Source organism: Petaurus breviceps, unplaced genomic scaffold, assembly GCF_028583685.1.
Source record: "Petaurus breviceps papuanus isolate PSGF00001 unplaced genomic scaffold, PetGlider_PUasm1.0 38, whole genome shotgun sequence".
Lineage (NCBI taxonomy): Eukaryota > Metazoa > Chordata > Mammalia > Diprotodontia > Petauridae > Petaurus > Petaurus breviceps.
Window position 1 is genome coordinate 103,348,897 of NW_027186304.1, and position 13,545 is coordinate 103,362,441.

The 13,545-nt window shown below is 39.5% G+C and overlaps 2 protein-coding genes across 2 annotated transcripts in view; both read right to left on the minus strand.

Moving 5' to 3' along the window:
• The window catches only part of LOC138170728 (serpin B4-like), a 427,261-nt gene that overhangs the window by 186,460 nt on the left and 227,256 nt on the right, over positions 1 to 13,545 (minus strand). The window lies entirely within an intron of this gene.
• The window catches only part of SERPINB5 (serpin family B member 5), a 34,831-nt gene that overhangs the window by 7,756 nt on the left and 13,530 nt on the right, over positions 1 to 13,545 (minus strand). Inside the window, exons 2-4 of the mRNA XM_069100236.1 lie at positions 9,697 to 9,871; positions 4,366 to 4,503; positions 1,856 to 1,973 (exon numbers count right to left, since the gene is read on the minus strand). Coding sequence (XP_068956337.1) covers positions 1,856 to 1,973; positions 4,366 to 4,503; positions 9,697 to 9,864 — 424 coding nt within the window. The 5' untranslated portion in view covers positions 9,865 to 9,871. The remainder of the gene's footprint in view (positions 1 to 1,855; positions 1,974 to 4,365; positions 4,504 to 9,696; positions 9,872 to 13,545) is intronic.

Below are 13,545 nucleotides of genomic sequence, written 5' to 3' on the forward strand. Positions count from 1 at the left end.
TGTGGTAGCTGCAAACCCTGAGGACGCTTGGGGTGCTTGCTGCTACACATGGGTCCCTCTTACAATCTGGTATAGCCTATCAACCCTCTCACAATAACTTTTTTTTTTGGAGGGCAATTGGGGTTAAATGATATAATGGGTTTTTTAATTATCAATTTAAAGAAATACTAGATTTCAATTAACTTAGTAAATACATACAGACATATATGTACACATACATATATATGCATACATACATACATATGTATCTGTATGTGTGTATGTGTGTGTGTGTGTGTGTATATATATATATATATAAAAGAATGTTTCCCCTCCAAGTTTATTTCCCCTGAAATCTATCCATGGATCCATTGGAGATCCATGGATCTCAGGTTAAGAATACCTGCTTAAAGAGAAATGAAGAAAAAGCATAGGGGAGAAGGGGATAAAAGCATAAGGAAAAAATACTGTGTGACAAATTGCCAAATCACAAAATCATACTTGGGAAGAAGAGAGTTGGCTTCTCACAAAGGCAAAATAGGCCTCTGCCTATGAGATTTGATTTGAGAGCTTTCCCCTTGCCTAAATGAACCTCTCATCACCTCAAATTCTATAATCCTTGTAATGCCCATCATTAGAATTACTTCTCTGGGTTAAAGATTTATCCCCAAAAGGCTCCCATTAAAATACAACTATGCTGCCTGGGAAGAGGAGCCCATAATCACATCATTTTAGATTCATTTAGAGATTTTTCTAGGGAAAACAACATTGAGGCTCTGTTGAACACAAGATTTCATAAGCTTTTAAGAGGGACAGGAGAGGGATATGCTCAGGTATAAACAGGGAGAAAGATGGGAAAAGTGCATAGTGTCATCAAGCACTGTGAGAGTCAGGAGAGCTGGGTAGGCCACTGAAGAGGAGCCTTTGTTGGCTTGTAATGATGCATAAAGAGATTGTAAGTGCCTCAGTAACAATACAGGGAAGGAGGTAGAAGTTAAGCTGATATAAGAGGAGGCTTGAGGACTAAAGGCACATTGTACCTGCTTCACAATTCTCTCTAGATCTGTCCTGGAAGAAAATAATCTTTTTTTTTCTCTTTTCATTGAATTTTTGGAGCAGAAGGTAAAAGAACAAATATGGGGTCTATTATTTAATTCTCTTAAATATATGAGGCTAAAGAACACTGGCCCAAAGAACCTGAATCATGCCTCTTAACCTTGTGTGACCTTGGACAAATGACTTAAGTTCCTCAGGTCTCAATCTGTTCATCTGTAAAATGAGGCTAGGTGGTACAGTGGCTAGAGTACCAGGTCTGGAGTCAGGAAGATCTAAGTTAAAATCCAGCTTCAGAGATTTACAAGCTGTGTGACCCTGGGAAAGTAGCTGAACTCTGTCTGCCTCAGTTTCCTCATCTGTAAAATGAGCTGGAGAAGGAAATGGAAAACAACTCCAGTATCTTTGCTGAGAAAACCCCAAATGGGGTCATAAAGAGTCAGACACAACTGGAAAACAACTGAACAGCAAAATAAAGAGGCTGGACTAGACGACCTCCAGGGTCTTTTCCAGCTCTGGATCCTATCAGCCAATGCAGACTTACACACAAGCAGGCTTAAACAATGAGAGCCAAACTAAAGGGGAGAAATAAAAATAGAAAAACTATAATATGAAAATGAAAGTAGAAATGCCTTACTGCTGGGAAATCACCGTATTAAGACTATTTGGTTCTGCCTGAAAGAAGAGGCTTAAACTAAGTGACTACTCAAAGTTTCTTCCAGGCATGTAATTATAATTGATCTGATATATATTGACTTTGGATGATAGGGGAAAAAAAGCAGAGTCTGGTCACTGCTACATCACTAAATTAAAAGGTACTTGCCATCCGTAAGGTCCTTAATAGATTTGTTGATCTGGCCTTTAGTTTCTTCCAGTTTATCCTTAAAGTCAACGGTTTCCATTTCATTTGCGTAGGGCCTTTTGGTGGCACTGACAAATTCCTGAAAAACAGAGTTTTACAATGTAAACTCATTCATTATACATTACTTAAAAAAGAAAATAAAGTCTTGTCATACCACACACAACTGCAATCATTCTACTACATGAGAATGTAGTAGATCCCCTCCTAGATTGATTTTTTTTTTTTTGGCTAGGTAAAGAGGCCATTCTCTGCCTCATTTCTTACCTAGCCTCAATCATTGGATGGGCACTGCCTCAATCAAACTGATACCTGTTAAAGACCTTAGCTTAAATAGACGAAGGTCTCCTACTGCATCCAGGGCCATCTCCAGTTGTCCTGATCTATATATCAGCGCTAGACCCAGATGGCTCCAGAGAAGAAAGTGAGATGGCTTTGCACAGTCCTCCCTCACTTAAATCCAATGCACTAGCATTCATGGCATCAGCTCCCTGATGTCAAGGTCCTCTTCAACAACAAAGGACAAACAACAACCAGCTCATTTCATGGATGAAAAAATTGAAGCAAATGGGGTTAAGTGACTTCCCAGGGTCACAGAGCCATTAAGTATTTGAGACCAGATTTGAACTCAGGTTCTCCTGACTCCAGGCCTGGCTCTCCATCCACTTCACCACCTAACTGCCTGACATTTGAAATCACCTGAGCCTTAAGAATAGGCTTCTTTTTGGGCATCTGCTGCCCAAAGCAGCAAAATTATGATAGATTAACTTAGCGGTCTGGTTATCAAGTTCAAAATGCTTGAGTCCCACAGTGCTTTAGGGGTAGAGAACATTCTATAAGGGACTTGCCAAAATTCAGAACACTTTTCTGCCTAATAGTCTCAGAATTGATTTTTATTCAACCTAAAATGACACTACTAAAGTTCATTTACGATTGAACTAGCCAGTGATGTCACTGACTCCTGACTACTGAAATCTATACTCTGATGTAATTGTTCTTCACTGGTACTAAGGAAGGTTAAAAACAAAAAACAAACAAAGCCTCTGTGTGTAGTCAAAGTGAAGCAGAGAGATGAGAGGAAGATCCAGATATCTGAAGGAAAACACTACTGAGGAAGAAGTGGGTTTGGCTCTCAACACTGACTAAGTTAACCAGAACTTGTTTGGCGTTCCAGCTGTTTTTGCCTGTGTAACTGTAGGCTGGGAGTGAGAATAAAATAGAAGTATGTAGGAGATAAGATGTGAAAGAAAAACAAATGATCTTCTACCTTGTCTGCTTCTTATGCTAATTGAACCTAGCTTCTTAGGATTGGATTTATGAAAAATAATCCACTAATGATAATAAATTATAAATTTGGATCATTCCAGTAAAAGTTTCCTTATAACACTGTTGAAGTAAATCTAGGGGAAGGACTATTCACAAAAATTTTGTATAAATGTGGCACTAAAAATAGAGGGGAAGGAGATTTCCTCTCCTGTTATACTAATATCATTGGCTGGATGAATGATCAAAGAGCATTAGGCCAGGCAGCAGTGAATTTAACTGGTTGTTATGTCATCAGTGGCTGACCTAATATTTAGTGCAAGGAGATGCATTGAATAAGAGTACCAGACCTGGAGTTAGGAAGATTCATCTTTCTGAGTTCAAATCTGGCCTCAGATTTACTAGCTGTGTGATCCTGCACAAGTCACTTAACCCAGTTTGCATCAGTTTCCTCATCTGTAAAATGAGCTGGAGAAGGAAATAGCAAACCATTGCAGCATCTTTGCCAAGAAAACCCCAAATGGTATCACAAAGAGTTGGACATAACTGAAAACAACTGAACAAAGTGTTTATTCAGTTAGCTATGGACCGTAATTTTTCAAATGTTGAAAGAGAAGGGAAGCTAGGTGGCACTGTGAATAGAGCACCAGCCCTGGAGTCAGGAGGACCTGAGTTAAAATTCGGCTTCAGACACTTGACACACTAGCCCAGTGACTTTGGGCAAGTCGCTTAACCCCAATTGCCCTCCGAAAAGAAATGCTGAAAGAGGATATGTGTATCCTCTTTACCTTAGGATCACAGATTTGGAAGTAGAAGAAAGACCTTTAAAGTCACCTAAATTAATCTTATTTTACAGAATATAAGTGACTTTCCTAAGATCACATAGTAAGAGGCAGAAGTGAGATTTGAACCTAAGTTCTCTGATTCCAAATCCAAGATTCCTTACACTGAACCACTCTGTGATTCAATACAATGGCCCAGGCAACACCTGGGGTAATTTGCTACTTTAGAAATCTGGGGGCAGCAGCAATTACTACCAGATGCTCAGGCTTTTACTGTCTCCCTAGTCACCTCATAAATAATTAAGGAGAGGGTCAGCTGAAGCTCAGGTGTCCCCAAATGCCCCGGTGAGGCTGCAACACTGTATACAGCTCTAAAAGTGTTTAAGGAAACGTAAACCAAGTTTTGTTTTGTTTTTTAAAGCAACTTACCGTACACGGGTTCAGAGATTTATCTACGTAGAGGCGCTTGATTAGCTTCAGAGAGTAAAAAGAACTAAGTTTGTTTACGTCGGAGGTCACTGTTTGAAACCCAAAAGGTGCGTCTTTGACGTTTTCAAAGTGAAGGACCTGTGAACAAAAAGAAGTTGCTTAATGGAAACCATTGATCTTTTCTGTCACTGTTGGACAGCTCAATTCAGCCTTCGTTTATTAACTGCTGGCCAAGTTCAATGTCCTGTGCTAGGCACTGGGTGGGGAATGTGCTTGGGGGAAGGAGGCCAAGATATAAATCACATGCCCCAATCCCTGACTTCACAAAGTTTGTAGTTTAATAAGGGAAATATGGTACATGCATAAATAACTATACTCGATTCTCTTGGTTCTGGGTAGCTGGGTGGTACAGTGGATAGAGTGCCAGGCCTGGAGTCAGAAAGACTAATCTTCCCTACTTAAAATCTAGCCTCAGATACTTACTAGTTATGACCCTGGGCAAGTCACTTAACCCTGTTTGCCTCAGTTTCCTCATCTGTAAAATGAGCTAGAGAAGGAAATGGCAAACTACTCCAGTATCTTTGCCAAGAAAATCCCAAATAGGGTCACAAAGAATCAGCCATGCCTGAAAAATGAATAATAAACAACATTCTCTTGGTTAGTTGTGTTAGAAATCATGCTCCTAATGTTAACACTGGAGAGTTTTCAAATATCATTACGTTTCAAGCTCCCTCAAAGATGAAACTAAGATCACCATTTGAAGAAATAATATTTCATGAAAATGATAATATTTAATAATAATAAATGACATTTTTATAGCACCTTAAAGTTTCCAAAGTACTTTACATACATCTCACTTAGACTTGAAAAAACTCTGTGAATTGGGTATGGTAAGTATTATTACAGTCATATTATGGATGAGGAAACTGATACTAAGAAAGGTTGTGACTTGCCTTGAGTCATACAGCTAGTAATAATCAGACCTGGGCTGATTGCTGATTACTGAGTGTTTCTTCAGTCTGAGTCTATTACAGTACCCTATAAAACCCCTGGGAAACACTAGCCCCAGACAGTCTGTATGATTTAAACAAAGCTTTACACAGTAAAGGGGGGGAGCAGAGTCCAGGGTCGAAGGCAGAGCAAGAGGAAACCTGTACTGCTTGCTACCCCTAGTCCTTTCAGAAGTATTCATTTCCCCTGAAGGAAAATGGACTTATTGCCAAGGAGCAAACAGGGTAATAATAATATTTTTTATATTTTATAAAGGCATTTTTCAGTCCTGTCTGACTCTTCGTGACCCCATTTTGGATTTTCATAGCAAAGATACTAGAGTAGTTTGCCATTTCCTTCTCCAACTTATTTTAAAGAGGAAAAAACTAAGGCAAAGAGGGTTAAGTGACTTGCCTAGGATCACACAGCTAGTAAGTGTTTGAGGCCAGATTTGAACTCAGGAAGATGAACCTTCCTGACCCTAGACCCAGCACTCTAACATCTGTGACACTTAGCTGCCCCATAATACAATACAATACAACACAACACAACACAACACAATACAACATAACATAACATAATGTCATATAATATGATATGATACAATATGATATATGATATGATATAATAAAAATATAGCTAATATTTATATAGTGCTTACTATGTGCCAGGCATTTTATAATTTTTATTTCACTTGATCCTCATAGCAATCCTGGGCAGTAGGTGCTATTATTGTACCCATTTTACAGATGAGGAAAATGAGGCAAACAGGGTAGGAGACTTGTCCAGTGTCATATAGCTAGTAAGTATCTGAGGTGGGATTTGAACTCAGGCTTCCCTGACTCCAGGCCCAGTGCTCTATCCACCACACCACCTCATTCCAAGAATAGTTATGTGAGTATAGATCTCTTCTACTCCATTACTAATGTTTCTTAAATAAACTGTACATGACCAAAAGAACTTGTTGCAATTGATCCACAGTAGACATAGTTGAAGTAGGGAACGTGGGGCAGAGGAAAGCACAGTGGATTTATGATCAGAAAACCTGGGCTTGCATCCTGGTTCTGCCACTTACTGCTCTGGTCAAGGCACTTAAAACTCTCTGGGCCTAGAGTTTTCTTGTCTGGAAACGAAGGGGGTTGGACAAAATGATCTCTAAGGTCCCTATCAACTCTAAATCTATGACCCTATCATTTTTTTAATCTGTTAGGGACCTCTCTTCTCTACCAGTTTGTTCTTGGGGGAAATGAACTTTGGGGAGTTTGGCATGGAAATTGCATCCTGCCAGGCACTGTGCTAAGTGCTTCATCATCGTCATCATTGTCATCATCATCATCATCTGAAGCTCACAACAACCTTGGGAGATTGATGCTATTATTATCCCCATTTTACAGATGAGGAAACTGAGGCAAACAGAGGTCAACGATTTGCCCAATGTTGCACAGCTAGTGAATGTCTGAAGCTAGATTTGAACTCTTCCTGACTCCAGCTCTGGAGCTCTATCCAACGTGCCACCTTGCTTTTGTAGCTTGCCACCTCAAGATCTACATTTACATGTGCTTCATTACATTGCAACATATAATAGATGACCCATATAACAGATTTGGGTTTTTTTTGTTGAAGGTTTTTGTTCATCTTTAGGATCTGGATGACGTTTCCTTAGGCTCTAGTTTAGTTTTAAAGCATTTAGCACAGCTCCTGGAACATAGTAGGTGTTCTATAAATGCACATATACAAGGTAGTAGGATTTTTCAGAAAGCATGCTTAAAACATCTTTTGGTAGGAGCTGCAACCTCCTTAACTGTAGCAATAAATGCCAGGTTGTCTTGCATTTTATTCCAAAATCAGAGCCCCAACTGGGTGTTATTATCAACCCATAATGAAAACAACAGATAAGCAGTTGGCAGAGAAAGGAATAATCCTAGAGAAGGAGAAATGCATGGTAAGCCCAAGAATGCTGCTCTGACCTGTTCTAGAATTGGCCCATATGAAAAAATATTCTTCATAAATCCTACACCCCACCACCTCAAGGCCAACCCACCAAGGCCCTCCATAATTTAAACTCCACTCAACCTTGTCTACTTCCTGCAGCCTCTCCTCACTCCCTTTTGGTCATACCCTATTCAATTCCACCTTCATCTTCTTCTCCTACCTGGCCCATATTTACTTTTCACTTCTTACCAATACCTTTCATTGAATCATACATTTAGAGCTGGAAAGGATATCAGAGGCTGTCTAATACAACAGATTTTTTTTACAGATAGGGAAACTGAGGCTCAGAGACATTAAGTTTCTTGCCCAAGGTAACAAAAGTAGACCAAAAAATAACACAGCTGAGATTTGACCTGAAGTTTCTCTGACTCCATATATAGAGTTTCTTTCACCACTCTATGCTGTACAAATTTTGCCCATCCTTTAGGGTCTGGCTCAAGTCCCATTTTCTCCATAAAGCCTTCTCCAATCTCTCCAGATCTGATGACTCCTCTCCCAGAACCCTTACTACACTTAATTTTAGTGCTCCAGATTACCAATTAAGAATCATCTGATTGTTTCATGTAGTTTTGTTTTCTCAAATAGAGTATAAGAACCTAGTCTGATAACCTTTCTGTATCTCCACCATCACAGAAGTCTAATGGGAGTGCATATAACACAATCATAGGATGTTCAAGCCAGAAGGGACATGAAGAGATCACTAAGTCCAGCCTTATCATTGGAGTAGACTGAGGCTCTAAGAAGCTAATGGCTTTTGTTGTTCAATCATTTTAGTCATATCTGACTTTACATGATCCCCTTTGGGCACATGTCTTTTTTTGTTCTTTGGTTGCCGTGTTCACCCCTTAAAACTCTATGTAAAGATGAATTATCATTGTTGATAATAATTTGGTACTTTATGCGCCAATTCATTATTAATTTTGAACTTTAAGGAAATAAAGTTTCTTTGCCAGGGATAATACTCATGAAAAGATCTTAATTCAGAAAGGCCACGGTCATCTACCACATCCCGAGCCATCAGCAGTCATCTTGATTTTTGTCTTACCACGAGACTCCAATGGCTCTAGAGAAGAAAGTGAGGCTGACAACTGTGAAAGTCTGCCTCACTTAAATTCCAATTCACTTACAAGTCAAGACATCATCTTCATGATGGCAATGGTCCTCTTTGAGAACAAATGGAGAACCACAAATGATTCTCCTGTGTGTCTGAACTTTCCAGAAAAATGGGTTAGGGGCTGGGGTTGGAAGGTTGATAGGAAAGAGGCAGATGAGAGGAGGGCTACTCTCTTGGCCTTATATATCTAGACCTCATGTAAACCATGACCCAGAGAGCCCCAGGAATATTTAAGAGCTCATCCAGAGACACTGGGCGAAAAGCTCTTAAGGGTTCCTTGAAGGGGAAAAAAGTGCTATTGAACTACAAAATAATCATTAGTAAAGTAATGCTAGATTATAGGTAATTTCATCTAAAAGTAAATAAGGGCATGAATAAAGATAATAAGAAGCTTGGAAATACAGTCCATGGAAATAAGCTTTGGATAGAAATAGACTTGAGCTGTATATGACCACCAAGGGAACTAAGTCATCCTCACCAGCACCGAAAAGCTTTAATTAGTCTGGTACTTCATTGGGTATTAACCAAAGCTACACTGACTAGACGAAAGTAATAATATTTTACATTTGCATAAGTACTTGGTGAGGAAGATCTCCAGCAAGTTGGGTACACCCTCTGTTGCCAAGGTATAGGAGGATATATCTAAAAGTGGGCCTGCATGAATGGGAGGAAACATGTTACTGGAGGGGAGATCCAAATTGATGAGATCACAGACCCGCATGGGCATAGTACTTCTCAAAGTGTCTTCAGATGCATTGTTATTTGACCCTCAACACATGCCCTATGAAATTGTAGGGATAGGAACTATCTTTTCCATTTTACAGATTAGGAAACTGTGATGAAGAGAGGTTAAGTGACTCAATTATTATAAGTGACTCATACTAATTATTGGTACAGCTTGGACTAGAACACAGTTTTAGAGAGTTCTGGGATCTTTCTACTACACCACAATGCCTGATATAAAACACCTCTCTTGGGGCTCCAATGGTCTGTCTGAATCAGATAGAAACCACCAGAATCTATTTTAAAATAGCAGAGTAAATTCCACAAGGTACAATTCAATTGCAAAAACTTCTGGCTCAACATGGGAATGTAGGTATGAAGAAAATTCGCTGTGCCTTAATTCTTGCAGTAATACTATGCTAAAATTCCTCTGACTCACACCCTAGATATTGTCCCAGTAAAAGCAAATGCTACCAATTCTTAAAAATGAAAACAAAGAATCCAAAGCTCACCTTTCCGATTTCATTTGCTGTATCACCTTTGGTGCCTACTTGAGCCAGGGACAAGGAAGTAGAAAGACATATTGGAGAGAAAAGGATATTGCCTGCTGCTTCCTTGTCACACAGCTGTTTGAAAAGGTCAACCGCAAAAGCTGAATTTGCCAATCGTAGAGCATCCATAGTGGGCCTAGGACAAAAAAGCAAAGGAAAATATTACAGCCATACAATCACATGGGATTTCAGAGTGGGGAGGTCTCTCTGGGTCAATTTAATTCACTAAGAACCTAATCTATGGCATAGGAGACAATCCAAGACCTCCATGGCTGGAGGATATAGAGGCCAAGGGAAGGGGGCACATAGGTTCCTTCAAGCAAGAAAAGCTAAGTGATTATTTTCAGAGGAGAGTCTTTCTTTAAAATGTTGATGTTTAAAGTATTTCTGAACTGTACAACTTCAACACTATAATGATTCTGCCTTCAATAAGTAATTGTTATCAAGCATAGTGGCACACACCTATGAACCCAGCTAAGTAGACTGAGGCTGGAGGATTTTTTGAGCTCTGGAGTTCTGAGCTACAATGAGCTATGCCAATCAGATGTCTACACTAAGGTTGACCTCGGTCTGGTGAGTATCCAGGAAGGGGTAGAGATTGACTAAGGAGGCACAAAGATCCAGGTCAGCTGGGCAAAGCTTGGGTACCACAGAGAGTTCTCTCTCTCTCTCTCTCTCTCTCTCTCTCTCTCTCTCTCTCTCTCTCTTTCTTTTTTTTTTTTTTTTTTGCTTTTTGGAGGGGGGAAGGCAGGGCAAGTGGGGTCAAGTGACTTGCCCAAGGTCATATGGCTAGTAAATGTTAAGTGTCTGAGGCCACATTTGAACTCAGGTCCTCCTGACTCCAGGACCAGTGCTCTGTTCACTGCACCACCTAGCTGCCCCAAGAGTTCCCCTTCTCAGAATAATATTTTGAAATGTATAAAATAAAATAAACAGGACTACAAAGGAAAATAATTATTTTCTGCATCCAGAGAAAGAGCTGATAATTAGAAGTATGTATAAAATGATTTCATATATTTGTAAATTGTATTTCCATATTTGTAATTGTATTTACATGTATATATACATATATATGTGTGTACATATATATATATGTATTTGTGTCTAATGATAGACATCTCCAGGGGGTTGGGAGGGGGAAGGATAGGGAAGGAAACAAAAGGAAAAAAAATTTACATGATAACTTTATTATATATTTAAAAGGAATAGCAAGTTGTACATAACAGATTTGTAGTTTCATGTACAATCATCTTTTTAAAAATGATACTGTTATGAAAACGTTTGTTTTATTCTGTAAGTTAAAAATAAAATTTAAAAACAAATAAAATAAATTCAGTTATCAAAATATTTTTTAAAACAAATTTATAGACCCTTGAAATCTACACATGGAAATCTCACCAAGATTTATGGACTCCAGGTTAAGAACTTCTGTCCTAGACTGTTCCTGAACCTAAATTTTGATCAATTTACTCACAATTAACATTCATTAAGAGGAGAGTGATGCCAATCACAGCAGTATACTTACTCATTCATTCAACAAATGAGTATAATAATTTAGTAGCAACATATTTATAAAGAAATTTATAATTTGTAAAGTACCTGTGGCAAAGGTATGCTATTCTCACAACAAACCTGTGAGGAAGGCAGTGTATGATTTTCTCCATTTTACAGATGGGGAAGCTGAGGTCCAGAGAAATTAAGTAACTAGTCAGTGGTCACAAAGCCAGTGAGTGTAGGTGTGAGGCACTGTACTATATGTTTCAGTGGTCTACAAGCGGAATAAGACATGGCCCCTGCTCTGAAGGAGCTTGAATAGGGGAATGTGGTATATGCACATGTAGCTTTTAATACAAAACACAATGGGAAAATACAAGAAATGCATAAAATTCTATGGTAATTTGGGGAGGGAGAACTTACTTCTGGCTAGTTGGTGTCTAGAAAGGCCTCATGGAGGAGATGGCATTTGAAAGTGTAATGGGAATGCAAATTTGGAAGATCTTCCCTGCCCCTAGGCTGGAGTGCACCTGAAGCCTGGGGTGGGAGGCTTGTTTTTCAGTGGATACTTCTTGATTGGCCAGTGGGTCAATAAGGTTGTTACATTCTCTGAGCCAGGAGAAGGCTATATAAGCCCTGATGTGTAGCTTTGTTTTGGGGGCTCACTTTAAAAAGTGTTCTGTGATTTGATCTGTATTCTGGGAAGCCGTTGTCCAGGGCCCCGCCGGCTTTGAAAAACCCAGATGTTGACTGGGTATGGATGTAATGGTTGGACAGTTTGGAAATCTGTCTACTTGATCTGTTTCTGTCTTGATAATTCTGTCTGTATATTCTGAAGTTCAGGGTGCTGACCTCTTTCCCCTGAACTAGGTAAACAATACATCTATGGCTGATTAAAGTAAGCTTGTTAACCCATTTTGAGTTGCTTTCCTTTATCAAAGCAGATCCAAGAACCTGTGGTGGCAGCAAACCCTGAGGACGCCAGGGTGCTTGCTGCTACAGAAAGCAAGTTTCAGAAGATGGAGAGGAACTGCATAGGCAGAGAAGGAGGAAGAACATTCTAGCCTGAAACAACCACATCAGCAAAAGCACAGAAACAGGGAAATGGGAAGTGTATTCAGAGTTAGCAATAATAGCATGGGTGAAGCTTAGAGGGCACCAAGTGAAGGAGTGAGAAATGAAGCTGAAGAGGAAGAGCTGGGCTGAATTATGACCATCCTGGACAGATTCTATCTCTTTAAGGACTTTATTCTACAGGCAATGGGGAACCATTAAAGGTTTGTAATTTAAAGAAGTTGATGGGATTGGATTAGAATTAAATTGAAAAGAATAATCTCACTAAAATGTGTAGGGTAGGATGCCCTGGAGGAGACCAGTTAGGAGGTGATTACAGATTCTGATGAGGTGACAAAAGCCGAAACCTATGTGACAGGAGGGAGAATGAACTCCATGGGTGGAGTACAGAGAAAGCCCCATCCCAGGTTCTGATCAGACACTCACTAGCTTTGTAATCATGGGCAACTTCCTTAATATCTCTCAGAGTTTCAGTTTCTTTGTCTGTAAAATGGGGATAATAATACTTGTATCATCTACCACACAGAGTGGTTGTGAGGAAAGTGCTTTGCAAACCTTTCATTATGAAATGTGAGTTTGGAAGCTGCGATGGAAAGGACTTGGCCACTGACAGGCTATAGGAGGGGCATGGGAAAGGGCAGAGTCAATGACAATAGGACCCCAGGTGACTTACACAAACAGAAGTCAGAAGGAGGGGCAGGTTAAAGAACAGAACTGAAACATAGGCATGAGAGGCATCTATCTGCAGAGGGGCAGCAGAGGAAGCCACAGGAGCAAATAAAATTACCAAGTGAGAGACCCAGAGTGAGAAAAGAATAAGACAAAGATCTGAAATCTAAGGAACAAAGATATTTTGAGGGGGGCAAGAGGAAGAGCAACCATTGGAGGAGACAGTAAAGGACCAACTCAAATGAGAGAAGAAAACATCGAGAATTCAATATCTATCACTTCAGCCAAGAGAAGAATCTCAAGGACCAGGTGGGTCAACAGACTGTCAAAAGTAGCAAAGAGTGAAGAACAAGACATAGATTGTCACTTGTGAAGTTTGGAGCCAACAAATATTTGATTCAATTCAACAAGCATTTATTCAAACCCCATTTTGTGGAGCATGGCAGTTGGTGATGCTAGACTGGAATTCAAGAGTGACATTAGTTCATCAATAGACATGTACTTGCATATGTTACATAAATGTAAGTATATTATATATGCTATTTGTATATTGAATATTTATAAGCATTAGGG